This window comes from Azolla caroliniana, unplaced genomic scaffold, assembly GCF_043228905.1.
Source record: "Azolla caroliniana isolate FFs.n. ecotype wild unplaced genomic scaffold, voAzoCaro1.0.p SCAF_6, whole genome shotgun sequence".
In the NCBI taxonomy this organism is placed as follows: Eukaryota; Viridiplantae; Streptophyta; class Polypodiopsida; order Salviniales; family Salviniaceae; genus Azolla; species Azolla caroliniana.
In genome coordinates this window covers 4,832,700-4,850,031 of record NW_028230441.1, presented here as the reverse complement: position 1 = coordinate 4,850,031, position 17,332 = coordinate 4,832,700, and the positions used below count along the sequence as shown (strand labels likewise).

General features: G+C 37.9%; 4 protein-coding genes and 2 non-coding genes across 7 annotated transcripts; 1 reads left to right on the top strand and 5 right to left on the bottom strand.

The window, feature by feature from the left end:
- Positions 1-608: 608 nt before the first annotated feature.
- Positions 609-1,739, bottom strand: LOC147862729 (uncharacterized). Its single transcript, XM_087321143.1, has one exon. The coding sequence runs from the start codon at positions 1,737-1,739 to the stop codon at positions 609-611; it is 1,131 nt and encodes a 376-aa protein (XP_087177269.1).
- Positions 1,740-3,185: 1,446 nt separating this feature from the next.
- On the bottom strand, positions 3,186-3,267 carry TRNAS-GCU (transfer RNA serine (anticodon GCU)). The gene has a single exon. It is a non-coding gene; the product is annotated as a tRNA-Ser (tRNA).
- Positions 3,268-4,315: 1,048 nt separating this feature from the next.
- TRNAS-GCU (transfer RNA serine (anticodon GCU)) lies at positions 4,316-4,397 on the bottom strand. The gene has a single exon. It is a non-coding gene; the product is annotated as a tRNA-Ser (tRNA).
- Positions 4,398-4,487: 90 nt separating this feature from the next.
- Positions 4,488-6,342, top strand: LOC147862726 (pentatricopeptide repeat-containing protein At1g11290, chloroplastic-like). The gene is made up of 2 exons (XM_087321914.1): positions 4,488-4,654; positions 5,092-6,342. Coding segments are annotated over exons 1-2 (1,113 nt in total). The 5' UTR covers positions 4,488-4,652; the 3' UTR covers positions 6,203-6,342.
- A 1,407-nt stretch (positions 6,343-7,749) lies between these two features.
- On the bottom strand, positions 7,750-9,725 carry LOC147862725 (mitochondrial import inner membrane translocase subunit PAM16 like 2-like). Of its 2 annotated transcripts, none has more exons than XM_087320706.1 (4): positions 9,579-9,725; positions 8,625-8,712; positions 8,343-8,476; positions 7,750-8,170 (listed from the first exon to the last, which is right to left on the bottom strand). In XM_087320706.1, exons 1-4 carry the CDS (start codon positions 9,579-9,581, stop codon positions 8,048-8,050), a joined length of 348 nt encoding a protein of 115 aa, XP_087176832.1. In that variant the 5' UTR covers positions 9,582-9,725; the 3' UTR covers positions 7,750-8,047. The 2 variants fall into 2 exon arrangements, with proteins under 2 accessions (XP_087176832.1, XP_087176833.1); XM_087320707.1 differs by lacking the exon at positions 9,579-9,725 and adding an exon at positions 8,786-8,906.
- Positions 9,726-11,204: 1,479 nt separating this feature from the next.
- Positions 11,205-12,723, bottom strand: LOC147862724 (adenylate kinase isoenzyme 6 homolog). The gene is made up of 3 exons (XM_087321677.1): positions 12,492-12,723; positions 11,916-12,061; positions 11,205-11,595 (listed from the first exon to the last, which is right to left on the bottom strand). The coding sequence occupies exons 1-3, from the start codon at positions 12,681-12,683 to the stop codon at positions 11,406-11,408; spliced, it is 528 nt and encodes a 175-aa protein (XP_087177803.1). The 5' UTR covers positions 12,684-12,723; the 3' UTR covers positions 11,205-11,405.
- Between the last annotated feature and the right edge of the window lie 4,609 nt (positions 12,724-17,332).

Here is a 17,332-nt window from a genome sequence, read left to right as displayed (position 1 = left end):
CTTACTATCCAAACTTTGAAGTATAGAGCGTAAACAACTTTCATGAGCTGATTTCACATCCCAATGGGAGCGAACAAATCAATATGAAATAGGTAGCACATTTACTGGGTAAATAGAGTATTCATCCTATGCAACATACCATATGATGTATGATGTATAAAAAATAGTTTAGTCAAAAGATTCAAGGGCATAACAAAGTCTTAGTAGGATACTTAAAATCAAATGCAGAATCTCAACATACCATATGATGGATGATGTATGAAAAATAATTGAGTCAAAAGATTCAAGGGCATAACAAAGCATTAATAGGATACTTGATCAAATGTAGAATCTCAACATTATGGATAAGGTCAAGATTACAAATAAACTAGAATCTGAATCCTCTTATTGATCAATCAAATAAGTATTCAAGAACAGATGGAAGTCTAAAAATAAAATATTTGTGGGAGAAGCAACTATGTGATCATTGTCTCTAACTTATAAAACTAAAAATCAATCATTAAAATAGAATATTTGTCGGAGAAGCAACTATGTGATCATTGTCTCTAACGTAAAGAACTAAGAATCAATCATTACATAAGGCTGGTAGACATAAGTGTTTTTTTACTCTACATAACAATCATGAAGGAGAGAATCAGAACGGTGGTGTAGCTATAGATATTTAAACCTCCCCAGCAACAAGCTGCACTATCTAATTTCGGTGTTGAAATTGATGATTCTGGAGAACCCACAGTAGAAGAAGATCCAGTAGTCGGAGCCGGAGGAGACGCGGTAAATGAAGCAGTAGGTGGAGGAGCCGTCGATGAAGGAGGGGCCTCGGGGGAATTGGCTAATTGTTGTGCTGGAGATGAAGAGGGGAGGGCTTCTGGGGCACCGGAAATCGATGAAGTGGGAGCCATCTCTGGCGAGGCTGCTATTTGCAAGGTTGGTGATTCGGCAACCGAAGGCGAGGAAGTATCCGGACCCAGAGCTGGAGCAATAGAGCCCGATGTCAATGAAGGGGATGGGGAAATGAGAGGTGGCTGTGCATTCGAGTCGGGAGTTGTACTCGGGGGGAGAGTCGTGGGCATGGGATTAGTAGTACTTGGGGCCGGAGATGGGGCGAAGGCTGGTTCCGAAGGTGTTGACACTGGTGCAAACATGGGGCTTGGTGATGGTGATGGTGGGGGAGATGGATTCGACTCTGGTACGAGGATTCCCCCGATGCCATGGCATGCTATCCCGGCAGCTGCCACGATACGGCCACATACATCAGGCTTGACAATGTCCACGCCATTCAACGAGTAGCGGATAGCCGTGTTGGTGGTGACTTGGACACCCGAGGAGGCGGCGAGGAAGGTGGGGATGGAGGTGCCCACGGGGAGGGCTCGCAGCCTCTCGAAGCTGAAGTTCCCTCGCAATATGTGGTAACGGACGATGGACGCGTAGTTGATGGGCGCGATGGACGAGAGGTTGTTGGCGAGGGCCGCGTCCGAAGGGATGAGGAGGGTCATGGGGGGTGTGAGGAGGGAGATGGTAAGGAAAGGGAGGAGTGTGGCAGTGGTTAAGAAGCCATTGCTTCTCAAGTCTTGCAACAGGGCTGTGAAATTTGCATTGGAGATGCCAAATTGGTTGTTGTTGTTGTGGCCGGGTTGAGCCATGGAGCTTGGAATTGCATGGAAGGCAAGGAGCAACAACAGAAGCTCAAATCTCCTACAAAGGAAGAATCCATGCTGCCTAGGTGAAGGGGAGGCCACCATGGTAGCAGAGAGAGAAAGAGAGAGAACACAGGCAGCCTCTGTTTTTCTAGACTGGTTGGTTGTTGTGTGTGTATGTGTTTGTATGTAAGTATAAAGGGTTCCTTTTCTTTCTTTTTTTTGCATGAAAGCGAAAGCAAAAGCTTGTGTCCGAAACCTTTGGCTTTTCTGCACATCCCCAATTTATATTTAGCGATGCATTTAAAGGTGTGGTTCTCCTCCACCATCGCCATGGCCATGGCCATGCTCATGCTCTGTCTCCCTTCCCCCCCTGCATGTTTCCCTCCCTCCCACAAATCAAATCAATATCACTTCCCACCACCTGCATATCACATGTATCAATCATCTCTAATCCATTCCCTGACCCGCCCGCCCGCCCATCCTATCCGTCCGTCCATCCACACGGTATATAAAACCTCGGACCTTCAGAAATCTCTCTCGTGTCCGCCCACCCAATCGCATAGCCTCTTCCTTCCATGTACTCGGCACGAGTTGGACTCCAATGCTTGTCTCGTCTGCGACTAGAGGCTACCTATCCCTCCACTAATGCCCCGTTGGCGCAACACCGAAGATGCAAGTCTCACATATAGATAGACACATACATTCGTCTATGCATATGTACCCACCCCCTTTTGGGGATATCAATCACATTCAAGTCGTAGACATTGTTTCATTACCTTGGGCCTTCCTCAAACTTCCTTTCTACAAAGGTAGCGAGGTGAGACCGAAATTCACTCTAAGCTTATGGACAAAAGCATCTATCTACCTCTCCTAAGAGTTTTCAACCTTTAGTAATGGTTAGAATCCTGACCACCCCAAGGCTTAAAAAGGTTAGTGGGTTAGTCAAACTACTTTTGCCCCAACTCAAAGAAAAACACAACAAAAGACTATGTTTGGCTTCATTCATATTATGACTCTTGGATATATGCTCCTAGCTTGTGATTTTGAGTTTCGAGTCTTTCACTTGGTCCAACTTAAAACTTACACTAGATAGTTTACCCGTGCACTAATTTTTCGTCGATCACATTAATGTTCAATTGTTGCATCATGTGGTTTGTCTTGTATTTCCTACCCACACATTGGCCCATGCTCAAAACTTGGATGTTAGATCATCATCGCACCATGTACCTTTGAAAATTTGATCACGATCATAAGTTTATGCGTCCTTGTTTAATATCACGACACCCTCTTGGGTGATACTTTTTATTATTACCACAACGTCATTGGCACCCACACAGTTTAAAAGAAAAGGAGAGAAAAAGTGTTGAAATGAAGCATTTGTTGGATAGTGGGGGAAGTAAGTATTAACAAGAAGAGCTTCCACGATGTAAACACAAATAATAAACTTTGAGAAAGTAGTGAAAGGTGGTGGGGATAGAATTTATAATGAATATAATTTACCAATAATGGAGCTTCATTAATGAATGCAAAAAGGATTAGAACCGGTCACGTCGCCTGAGAGATTCGAACTCTCGCGGGGAGACCCCATGTACTTAGCAGGCACACGCCTTAACCACTCGGCCAAAGCGACCACGGATGTTATCCTGACTTTAGCAGGGCTTATCTAACTAAATTTTGATTTACTCAATTTCCTTGAGTATGTAGGAATTTCGTTTGATGTATGTTTTCATTTGCTTTTTATATGTACAGAGCGGCGAGCTGAAACATGTGGCCGGATTTTTTGTGTGAATGAGCACACCATTTCTCTTGGACATTGTGTTGTTTTGGGCAATTGTGTGACTGAGAGAGACAAGACTCAATTTATACATATCCATGGCATGTCAGTTATGTATTTTTTAAATTTTTTTTTAAAAGCATTGGCCTTTGTTTAATTCTCTTATTTGGAGTGACAAGTTTGTCTGGAAAACATGCATTCACGATTGGTAGAGAATTTGATAGATCCATCTGAAACATGGATTCAGTGGGAATCTTATTGACAAAGATGGTTTGGATTTGGCGGATTGACCGGAACTTCCAAGCGGGTATTTTTTTGCTGTTGAATGCATAGACATTGGTCTCTTATTGATCAAGATATCCTGGTATTGATATATAATACCACGACGTTTTATCATCTTTACCTTGACACAGCTTCTAGCAGATTTTATCCCCAAAAACTTTGATCCAATTTGAACTATTCATCCATGATGGAAAAAAAAAGTAGCTACAGTCTTTCCTTAAAAACCCATACAGCCAATATGGGCAATGTGAAGAAAAGCTATCAATCTGAATGAAATTCCTCCCACGTGGTACACATTTTCGGATTTCCTAGTAAATGTACTAGAAACAAACGCTTAAACCAGAAATGTACATTTGCAATGTCATTTTCATGGGATGGATTCGAGACTTTCAGATTTGGTGAAAATTTCCTACATATAGAGTTACACAATAATATGATATGTACTGATACATTGCTCAACCAATCAGTCATTTCCGCAGCATTGAGCCTCACAACCTTCTTTTAATTATATACATTATACATATTTTGTATGTAAACCTTAGAAGGAAATCCTGAGTATGGAAAAGTGGGTGGAAATTTACCTTTTCTCTTCAAAAAAGCAAAAATCTTCTTAATCCGGTCGCGTCGCCTGAGAGATTCGAACTCTCGCGGGGAAACCCCATGTACTTAGCAGGCACACGCCTTAACCACTCGGCCAAAGCGACCATAGATAGCGATTAAATTCCAGAATCCTATAAAATCCATCAGAATCCCACATCCTTTATACTTCCTTCTGTTATCCTTAATTCTCTCTCGATGGATTTCAACAAACCCTTCAATTCTGCCTTTCCCTCATTTCAGCTCAGAGCTCTCTCATTCAGAACGCCATACAACCTGCCATTGACATTCTGCTTTTCAGCAAACCCTAAGAGTATCAAATCTCAGTATGCAACCAACAGGCAAGTCTCCCTACTTTTTCAATGTAAGGTATTCTTTAGTCTGCATAACCTTAAATATTATTGAAACATCCATTGATCCTCTGTTCTCTAAAACACCTAAATTTTCAATCAATCAATAATTGAAACCCTTCAAGTGTACCTTAAGAAACTATCTGTAATCCGAGACCCTAAAGGTATACAAAACCATAGTGTTTGTTTTCAAAACCGTGTATATATGTGTATGTGTGTGTGTGTGTATCACAAGAAGCAGTCAGTAATTCAAAATCGCAATATTGAAGGAAATAGTTAGTAAGTCAAAACCGTAGCATTATATCCGAGGGAACAGTCAGCAATTCTATGTTACGCAAAACCCTGCAAATTTATCTTGCCTTCTCTAAAACGCAATAAATATATTATGTTTCAGGCATAGCCCTCTCAATTCATGATTTTGATAGCTTATGTAATTTCTACATATTTGTAGGAGTATTACGCCAAAAACTTTAGAGATGAAGAAAATGCCATATGATGTGGATGATGATTTGCGAAAGATGTGCGAGTCAGGTCGTATTGAAGATGCAGTTTCTTTTTTTGAACTTGTTCACAAAGGAGGCTTGAATCTGATTCCTAAGAACTATGCCTTTCTTTTACAAGAATGTGCCAAAATGAAAGCTCTTGATGAAGGCAAGAAAATACATGCTCTTCTCTGTACTAGTGATATGAAGGCAGATGTGTTTCTCATGAACAATTTGCTCAGCATGTATACCAAATGTGGATGTCTGAGAGAAGCTAGGGTAATATTTGATGCTATGGCCACATCTCGAGATGTGGTAACATGGACACTCATGATTGATGCATATATCCAACTTGGTCATGTGAAAGAAGCCATCAAACTGTTTTTCACTATGTTGAAGAGGCGAGTGAAACCAAACAAGATCACATATGTCCGACTTCTCAAAGCATGCAGTGGTCCTGAAGCTCTTGATGATGGAAAACGAATCCATGAGCATGCCATGAAGAGACGCTTAGAGAAGAACAAATATGTTGGGGGTGCACTAATAGAGATGTATATCAAATGTGGGAGTATTAAAGAGGCTCGGAAAGTTTTTCATGGAGTTTTTCCTAAGGATACTGTTGTATGGACTCTCATGCTTTCTGGTTATGTTCAAAATGGGCGTTTCCGGGAGGCTCTCAAAGCCTTCCAGCATATGCGATGGAGATATGGAATTGAACCAACCACGACGTTGTGGATTATTGCCCTTAATGCATGTGGGAATATTGCAGATCTTGAATATGGGAAATTGCTTCACACGTGTATCATTGAAAGTTTCTCTGAATTGGATGTTTGCATATTAAACGAACTTGTTCAGATGTATATAAGATGTGGCAGTTTAGCTGATGCCCATTCTCTATTTGACAATATCTTTTCACCACCTGCTTCTTTGTGGGCTTCTATGATTGCCATGTACAAAGAATTTGGAGATCAAGAGGAGGCCTCAAAGCTTGTATGTAAACTGGATCATCTGGGTTTGAGCTCTATAGAAGCGTGTTCTTCATATGAGGCATATGATGAGCATAAGGAAGTTTTGAAATGATCGTGTCAAGTGCATAATATGAGTTTAGATACAGTAAAAACCTAGCTCCCTTGTTAAACATGCATAGAACCATCAGAGCTTAAAGATGCATTAAAACTTTCATGTAAAGTGCCGCAAGTGAATGTGTATGAACTTTTTCCAATACCAAGGCAAGGTGATACACATACTCCAATAGTGAGGCAAGGTGATGCACATACTCCCTGGTTATATTTGCAAATCTGATGCCTGAATGTTTTCTTTGGTTCTCTTTATGACGCATGTTCACAGAATTTGATAGGTTCCAGGTGTATCACATGCAAAATAGTTCGTCAAAAGGGTTAATTGGCTGATGTTCATGTGCGTGGTAATTGCAATATAACATTATATTAGCACATAATAATGAGAGATTCGAGACATAATACAAAAGAAAAAAGCAGCAGTTTACTTGGGGCAATGATGGTATGATGGATATACTTCGTAGTCTCTACCCTCATTGTGGTAACCCTGTTCACTTGCATGTTCTCTTTAAAATGGAATGAAGAAAACAACTATTGAGAATTGATTCTGCGGTCAATTGGGTTTCCAAGATTTGGTGGTTGATTTCAAGGCTTTTGTCTCATGGCTATCATTGAAGGAGAAATTGTGAAGTTAAGAGTCAATTTTGTGAGTATCATGAATATTTTGATAGAAATGTTAAGACCTTGCACCCAAAGTATCAGATAGATGTTGAAGTATATATTACAAAAGCATTATTGATTATGGAAGTTTTTTTCTCACTTGAATCAATACAAATAACATTATTTCAAGCTTTATTACTTTGATACTGCTGAAATCCAATCAAGTGTTGCAGTTCTTACTGGTCAGATGGAAGTTAGAAGAAAGGGAATGATTACCATGGTTCTCTGAAAGATTTAAACTAATCTATATCCCATAGATTTCTAGATTTCAACTTTGCCTTTTTTTATATGACCAATGTGAAGAATCTGGCCAAAGCCAATATTTCTTAATCAGGTGACTGGTATGGATGCTTGCTTCTTTGTATTAACCAAAGATTCTGTAAAAGGACTGAATCAAAACATCAGATGCCACACAATGGATTTCTGTATAATGGGAAACTTTATTACTCCCAAGAACAAAAGGCAATTCTTTTATAATGCAGAATCTACAATCCTTCATCATACCATAACAAGCTCTTTTGCTTGTTAGAATAAATAGGTTAATGTATCTATGAGCTGGAATATGAAAATATGAATTAGTCCCCTTTCTAATACCTATACCTCTTTAATCTTGGTTATCGATTACAGTTGTCATTCAGTTAATTTAAGTTGTCAATAACCATATCTAAGTGTATATTGACAACTTAAATTATATAACATATAAGACAAAAAGCAACACATACACAATAATAAAACATTAAATAAACCTAATTACATCATATTCCATGCCGCGTTTAGCTGATTCAACCAGAAAACACTCTTCTTTCTTCTGGACACAAGAGTTGTATAGTGACCCAAACAATCAAATTAACACCCAAACAAGGGATTTATTTCATTGTAGCTCAGCTAAACTCATGGAAAAGGTTATCTCTAAGAGAATTATCTTCACAAATAGGTACTATACAAAATACAATGGTTTATACCATATCACTTCCAGGCAAAATTTGAGTCAAGACTGCCAAATCCTCTCTTGCAACTGCCATTTAAGGTGGGGTTATCACCGATCCATTTCTCATTTAACCAGAAACATGCAGATTCCATCCTCATTAAGACTCATCACTTGATGTTGTACTTCATATTATTAAATTGGACTTTAAATTGATCCATTGATTGTAAAAATTGATCTTCCAATAAAACAAATTCCATTAGATTAGGTTTTCTGGCTTTCTTTCAATCGATAGGCAGTGTCTAAGCACTCCTTTGCCCTTTGCACTTTTGATTGCAAATAGAAACTGCCAGATTTTGCATTCCTCTCAAACAAGTTTTCATACCTCTGGAATGCAAATTTGAACAATAAAGATTCAAGCATTTAGCAAAAGATAAAACAATACATAGCCCATCTCTTCTAAAACCTAAACACAACGAAACTAATCTCATTACTAGAATCTAATTCCTGTAACATTTCTTCCACTGAAGTACCCAAATTTATTATTGCTTCTAATTACCTGTAACATTTCCTCAACTGAAGTATTTTCATTGATTCCCAAAATCATTCTGGCTTCCTGCTCTGTCATCACCTTGCTTGACTTAGCTCCTAAATTTTGCAATGTTTCTTGTGCCACACCAGTCTTTGATGCATCTTGAATGGTTAAAAAAATTGCAAATAGACAAGTGATCAATAATGTGATCTTTTATAATGAGATTTAGAGATTTTCATGGAACAAATCTGCAAATTCTTTATATAACTCTCGAACATAAAATATATATAATGTGTGATTCTTACTTACTGGCAATTGCTTGCCTATAGGCTTGCGAAAAGGCTCTTAGAAGCACTCCTGATCCCAAGACGATTAAATTTGCAATAATTTTGCCAGCCTGCATCATTGATATCTTTCAGGACAGTTAGTATTTCATTTCAACGGAACGACAAAGAGACATCATTATATACCAGAAGACAGAGGAGCATATCTAAAAACAAGTGAATTGTAAGGCTTAGTTTGCACCTAGACTTTTCAATAATAATGTCACCAGTTACATTATCTTCAAGAATGTTCCGACCTCTGTATCCCTAATGTAAATAGAGGAATTGTGCTACATAGCATTGTCATCCATCGTGTTGGTCCTCAAAATCCAAAGTTATTTCTTTCATAATTTCCAGTTGAATAGCTTTGTCATCATTACCTCTCTAAATGTGGTCATAGAACTTATGATTAAAAGTCAAAAAATATCATATACGAAAATCCTTCTCAAGCAAATATACAAAGTGATCTTATATAGTCTTCATTCACACGTAAAAAGTTTAGGTAAACATAGCCCCCCAATTATGTGAGTTCTTCCTCTTATTTTCGTGTTGTTTTGCCTTTATTGTAATAAGAAAAATCCCTTACTGGCAAAAAAAAGTGCTAGAATATCCAACGATTAGAATCAAAGCAAAACTTATATTTGGAACAAAACGTATCAACGACCAATTCGAGAATCAAACAAGTCTACCACTCACCCTCCCTGTCTCTAATGGAGTAACCCTAGTGGTAACCTATTGGAGATATCCATCACAAGATCTTGGGTTCAAATTCCTAATACATCTTTGCTACACCATATACCATTTCTCCTAAACTACAGTGTCGAACTATAAAAGCACACGAGAACTGATTAAAAAGTCACGACAGCCATCTCCAACTACGGATCAAATTGGCTCTTCTTTCCTTCCTATCTCTCAAAAAGGAGGCAGAAACAGGGCTTACCATGGAAGCTGAAATCTGCTGGTGAAAAGCCTTGCTTTTATTCTTGCAGAGGACAAATCTCCTAGAGAGAGAGAGAGAGAGAGAGAGAGAGAGAGAGAGAGAATATGTGTGTGTGAGAACCGACTCTGAGGTTTCACACGCACTGTTGACATTTATATGTGTGTAATAGAAATGGCTTCGAATTCTGGCTACATGAAGAGAGACTAATTATTCAGATAATACTTCCCGGCCTCACCTTCTCGGCCCTTGTCTTTTGCTCTCTCGTAGTATTGCTTGGTGTCCACAGGATCTCGTCACCTTCTTCAGACATTCGAGTTTCCTCTTTGCCCATGAAAGGATTAGAAACATCTCAAGGAAATATCATACACACTTCATACGGGGAGGGCGGCCCAAACTGTTTGCTCCCTCGGCCAATGGTACTTGTTTTGGATAGGTTTTCTTTCCCATTTTTTTGCTTGACTTGCATGAAAACAATATAGGCCATCTACGAGAAAATGGCATAAAAAGTAGTAGGTTGAACAAAATTGATCCCTGCAATTTGGTTACCTTTTTCCTCCATGTTGTGTTTGTGAAATGTCAATAGGTTCCCTATTCATGCATGAAGTTATGGGAAGCTCTCCAAAACCACCATCAAAGTTATAAATCTTATAAGTTTGATCCTTTATAATTATTCCACCTAACTATCTTCGCAATTCTAATTATCAGTTTTGGGTTCCTCTACTTATGGCCCATGGGTGCACAACTGTTGCCCTATGCAATTGGTTTGGCACTTGGTACTCACTTGTCTAAGATCATTATGCTTTTAAGTGAGCTTTGATGTCAACTCCAACCATACCCTTGTAAACATAAAGTTCGTCGAAAAACAACTCCCCAAAACAAAGGGGAAACAAGAAACCTTCGATGTAGTAACTATTGTACTTGTCACCATTCTATTTTTTCCTTGAATCAGCTTTAGAAAATACCCATGCACACTCCAATAAGCAAATAACGTATGTCTGAGACGCCACTTGTAGCTTAGTTCAAAGTAACATAGATCGTTTAGGGATTTTGACTCTGGCACTTAAGGGTCCTAGTTATATCATGCATGCATCCTTGCCATAAAGTTTATGAATCTAGATTGAAGAAACCAAATACATTCAACTTACCACAATACCAAGAGCTTGATAATAGATTGACTAGTAACATTGAAAGATTCATGGCAAGGAGGAAGCAAAGATTTTTCTTATGACATGCTAAATTATTTAAATAAGAAAACATTCTTTTGATGCAAATGTAATGTAAGAAATGTTATGCGACAAGGGACCACAAGTAAATAGAAGGTTGTCACCATAAATAATATTCATTTTCCTATCCCCAAAACAGCCGCCATTTTCTTATAAGGTTTGCATTGGTTATAAGTTATATGCATTTTCACATTGGACAAAATGTACGCCTCTTTGGCATCAATCAAAGACAGCAATCCATATTTGATTATCATGGCTAATGAGATAATGTCCTAATTCACAATCCCATGGTTCTTTGACACATGAATATCATCAAAAGGTCAAGACTTAATCATTTAAGTGTAAGCAAATAAGAGTGAGAGATGGATAAAAAAGAAACATACATCAATGATAAGTAACTAAATACCCAAACCGCAAATCTACCTTAAATGGAAAATGCCACCATCAAGATACTTAATGCTCACTCAATGCTAAAGCCGAAAACCTTTTTACTATAATAAGACGATTCAAACAGAATCTCGTAGTATATATATATAGGGAAATTTTACAAGATGTCTTAGGTATCTGAAATTCAAAATTTTGTACTGGATATTGATTTTCACTTTCAAGTTTCATGGGGCTTCCAGGATGCAACCCATTCTTTCAAGACCTCAACATTATTGCTCATGTCCTCTATTGTGTTACTCCCCATGGTCATAATGATTTCATTGCGGTAGCTTTCTTCAGCTTCCTCACGCAAGACTTGGAAGATTTCACACTCAAGATTGCTTTGAAGTTTTTGTCCTGTATATCCCCTACAAAACACATTCCATACAATCCTCCAATTAAAGACCAGCATACACTATAAATAAACCATTCTCATTTTTCTTCAAAACGTCTAAGAGCTTGCTAGTAATACCCGCCCAAAAAAGTTAAACTTTTATGTGATATGCTAACAAGATCATTCCAACATTTTAATACTTTTAAGGTATATAACATCCATTAGACTATGCATGAATTTTATCATCAACTAGAATTTCTGACCATGACTGGATTTCATAAGCTACATATTCATCCACCAATTTATTTATACATAAGATCCTTTTTAAAACCCTTAACTTACTTCTGTTCATACCTGTTTGTAAGCCTATCATATAGGATACCGTTCTCGGTTTGCAGCACAACCACGAGATCGAACCATCTCTCAGGAAAGAGGTCACAACCGTGGTAATCAACAATGTTTCCACCTTCTCTCATTGAGTCTTCTAGTTCATCGCAAAGCTTCATAATGTGCCCCACACATGAAGACAAAATTAAAACATAAACAATATAACACTTAAAAAACCTACTTCTACAATCATATTATTCCAGATAAAGCATACAAACCCACAACTTATTACATGATCCTCAAGATAAATACTAAACTTAACCTATGTCTATGGATTGTACCCTAAACCCTATATCTCCAGAGCCATTTTTTATGCAAAAAAGTACCAGATGTCCTATACCCTAAATCCAGTCATCAAATTATGTGTGCAGAATGGACATGCACCTGCATATTCATAGCCATTTATGTGCTTAAACCATGGGTCTTTCGCTATAGTCATTTGTGTGCTTAAAAGTACCAATGATGCTCCAAACCACCAAATAGACATGCATACCACCTTCATACTTATCTCAAAGTGGTATTGAGAGTTAAATGGAGACAAACCAGGTCTTCATTGAGCACATGGCACTGGAGTTCTGAGTCCCAACCATCATGGAGATGCTTCTCCTTCACGAGGTCACCCACGTTGATATGACGAAGCTGTGTTGCATCTGCAAGAAGGGAAGAAGTTGAAGTTTTCCCTGTCCCCGGTGTACCCGTGACAAGAACATTTGGTTTCTGTCTAGTGCCCACCATTCTGTTTTCAATGCTTTCGTTCACCTTGCTCCTGAAGAAGAACTCTCTAAAATTCTCTCCTCTTTGGTCCTACACATCATTTTGGCCTCTTAAAGACATTAATATTTCTTTTTCTTTCTTTCTATCAAAGTGTATAGCCTTAGGTTTCCTAAGGATTTCCAATGCAATGATCACCTCGTTTTTCTTAAACTTGCATATCTCAATCCCAAGTCTCGATATCAACCATCAAAACAAAAACTATGTCCATAAAATGATTTGGCGAACAGAATTGTTTTGGTGAGAATGTAACAACTTGAGGCTTCATGTTGAAGATCATGAAAGCATAAGCACGACCATCTTTGACAAACCAAGACTCAATGGTAGCTTGTGTGGGTGTTGAAAATGAAAAAGAAAAGTAGCCTTAGGATTAAGGTCGGCCCCTTTAACAATATTCCCCAAACAATGGTATTGCAACACGCTCATCATCTACAATTCCCAATGTAGATAGTTGGTTCCATCTAGAATAGACTCTTTTGCAAGTTGAGGGATGGTGGAAAATAGAATAGTGTCATCGGAAGTCATGGAATCCCTCCTTGGAAGCTATAAACAGTTTTTTGTGACTAGGTGCACAAGGGCTGCCTACTCCACATTAAATGATAGTATAACTGGCACTAAATATGGCTATTTGGAGAGCCTCCTTGGAACAGTGGGAAGAATGGAATTGGACAAAAAGTAACGCAGATTGTTGGCCACTCAAAGAAAGATGGGAGAAAAAATAAATTAGTGAGGTTATGGAGACCTTATCACTCTGATGCCATATGAGAAAATTATTAAGAACAGTACTGAGGTGCCAAAAAGGCTAGCAACAATAGAAAAAAAACACCCAAAACGGGAATTGTATTTCCTAGTGAGACTCAGATTCCTTTGAATACAAAAATGATAGTAGGATTGTAATAAATGCATTTATGAGAGGTAATAAATATGCCTTGGAGCATAATCAGTTAAAGTAGAGGAGTAGTGGCGAGAAGACAAATGAAATACATATTGGAATAAAGTGAATAGAGAGAAAAAAACATGTAGAGAGTGTTTAGAAGGAAGAAATTAGTTCTGGGTCTATCACCCTCTGACAGTCTGCCCATTAACGAGAATGACGTTAAACATACACAAATATTAGATGAAACGGTATTGTGTATGTGCATGAAAGCTGGGAACAAAGACACAAATAAAATGGGTTAAGAGTCTAAGAAGAAATCTTCTTTCTTGAATACTCATGAAACCAATTGGAGATGGATGGATGGATAACAGAATCCATCTACTTCGCCAAAATTGAGAAATAGCTAGCACATAGCCAAAACAATTTACAACTAAATAATGATTCCAATTTGATGTAATGAGCTCTCCTATTACCTAGAGCACTTTTTATTTCTTATTTTGAACTTGATTGTTATTCGTGTAATACTCATGTCTAATGCAACTCTGGCTTGACAAGGCCAAAACAAAACTAGCGTTGTGTAGGATTTAATGTGTTTCCAATTTTAGGTTTTCCAAAATGAAAAGCATGAATAGGTAACAACACAAAACAAAAAGTTACGGCTTCAGGAAATTAGGGGTTTTTCCCCCCAAAAAAACTAACAGATAAAAGAAGAAGAGACAAAAACCTGTGTTGGTGGATCCTAAATGCCTTCAAAGAGACAATGCAGGCTTGTAAAGGGGCAATGATATCATTCAAATCTCCGAGCTTCAAAGTACCTATAAAATTTCTCACTTGGTTTTCCTTTGTTAAAATAAACAAACAAAAAATTATTGAATCTTTCAACTTTCAAAAACTTCAGATTCTAATGTATCTATCCATGCTGGCGAGGCACAAAATCATTGGCCCCCAAAGATCTACATCTCATGGGCCGAATATCAAAGGCTTTTTGTTTGGTCTTTCTTGGCTTTGTCAATCACGGTATGCAAACAAACATACAAGCTCATATACTCCACAAACATCCTATTATCAAGGTGAAAACTACTTCTACATGATGTTGAAACAGAAATCCAGGCCAAACCTAGCATGCAAAGACCGGAACAACAGAAATCCCCATTGATGTGAATGCATTAGGGAAAATGTGGGATTATTCTGGCTTGTTTTGAGACTGGGTAGAAAATCATTGTTGACGCAGCAGAAAATCTTTGGCTGCAATGCAAACATCTACTTGGGTTGGTTTCCCCAAATATAGCTTGGGAGAATGCTCTTACAGGTTTCTGTGATGAATGGGAGTGCTCTATACTTGCTCTGACACATACACATAAGACTTCGGAATCAATATACCAGACATTGACCAATCAGTCCTGGAGGACTACGATCTGAAAATATATATAAACTTAAGATAAGATTTCAAGCTTATGTGAGCTTCTTCCTCTGTTCTTTAGTTAGTTAGATTCTGTTTCTCACTTTGTAAGGGTCCTATTTGCAAAGGTTTGCCAAATATTGCAATGTATAACGTAATATTAGCATGGAAATCATGGATCTTGTTTGGGAAGAAATAAAAAAATCTTTCACCAAAATGTTTTTGAACCTTTCGAACTTCCCGTTGCAAATATGTATAAAGGAAACAAAACACAATCATATAAATTTCCTACCAAATTCCTATGAATTTATGGTCTTCTCACCCCCTACTTTCCTAATTGTTTCAAGCATTAAAAAAAAAAAAAAAAATTAGGCCTAGTTAGTAACGTAAAGTATCCAGTTTCTGTTGATTTATAATGCACTTATTTACGTACGTCATTCACATGGAAAATCTCTCTATCGTACTTGCATCAACATATCAACAAAAACCGTCTTTCAGAATTCGTCTCTCTATCTATATATACACAGATATATAAGCAACAGGAGGACTTACCAGGGAGGTCGAATTGTGTAGATCAAAACCCTAAACCCCTACATCCTGCGTCTTAACTGGCAGAGAAACAGAGAGAAGTGTGAATATCCAGGTGAATATTCAAGAGATTTTTTAGTATATTCTCCTTTGAGGTTTCACACGGTGCTTCTCATGAGGCAGCACAACACATCATCGGTCATGCGTGTGAACACACACACAAACACAGTTCGATTAATTACGAGAAGGAAAACTGGCACCCGATAACTCAAAAGTCGAACCTTGAGATCTCCCAATCGAGACTTTGTACACCTTCAGATGCATTTGCGTCTCAAATTCGAAGGCATTCTGCATGCCTAACCGGGCCCCGATACCTCAAAAACTCAAAATTTATTCACAACTACAATGGTGGGAAACCAATGTCGACTTGTGAGAAGGCTCGCTATGAGCGAGGAGGGTAATAACCCTAGTTATAGAAGCCCACATAGTAGAAGTATGCATCTAAACATACCTTGAAATAGAGCAAGTAATAAAGCAATATCCGATATGTTCTAATAATGTTTCACAAAAGAAATGCATTCTACTCACAATATTTTGATTTTACAACTTAGGGTTAATTTAACCCTTTTGGCTATTTATATAAATAGCCAATACTAAAGGTTGTGATAACATAGACGTGTGTAGCCATTACCATACACGTACATTATAATTTAACAATTTCGTCATTAGTCCCTATTATGTAGATACACATCTATTGCGTGTGTTCTCTACTGTGATAGAGCAATTGTGCATCTCTTCACATAAGTTAGAGATCGAGGTACGCTTAAATGCACACACAATATTAGAAGAAAGAATATGTGAATTGTGTCATCAAGGAGTAGAATATATGAACGCTATAATTGTCACTATATTGTTTTCATTGAAAAAAGGTGGATAAATCATTGCCTCTTTAACGAATGTTTTGGCCCACTTTGAAAAGTAATGGAATAAGAGAGAGTTAACGGTGCTTGGGATTGTTATTAGAATTGAAGACATGTTGGGAGAAGTTGTTGAAGGACGACAATAAAACCACACAAGCCTATGAATAAAGAACAATCATAACATTCTTTTGCCCCATCACTCCTACTCCCACCACAAGCCAGTAAATGACTACACATGTAGAGCCCCAACTATGGGTTTTATGGTTTATCTACATATTGATATTGTGAATCATAATCATATCCCAATATAGGCAACATATCATACAAAATTCAATAGCTTTCCCATCAACGGAGGATGACCTCGAGCATACCAATACACTATACAATAAGGAATTTTACACTTGCATGAAAGTAAAAGATGCAAAAAGATCACTTAGTTAGGTGAAGAGAGAAAAGTCAATTCTTAGACAATTTTATATAAACTAAAATGATGATGATTAACACACTCGAGCAAGGAGATGTAGGACCAAAACCAACATTCTTATGAAGAGAGGAAAAGGTGACATACATATGATATCATCCCTTACATAGTGGCAACATTAAGAAGGTCTCCCTTCTCTTTATTGCACATTTCATTTGTTCAACATTCTTTTGGATATGCAACCACCTTATTGCCATTGAAATACAGTGTGAGCACGCAAGATTTGAAGAAACATGAAAATAATTGACATTGATCTATTAAATGCATTTGTAACAACGTTTCTTATGTACATATGGGGTAGAAATTCGGGACAAAGGTGTACATTGCATGTAACCTTTGAGAGAGTTTGGGAACCTTTAGCTTTGGTCACATGATTAGGAGCAAAACATCATTTCCTCGCAACAAAAG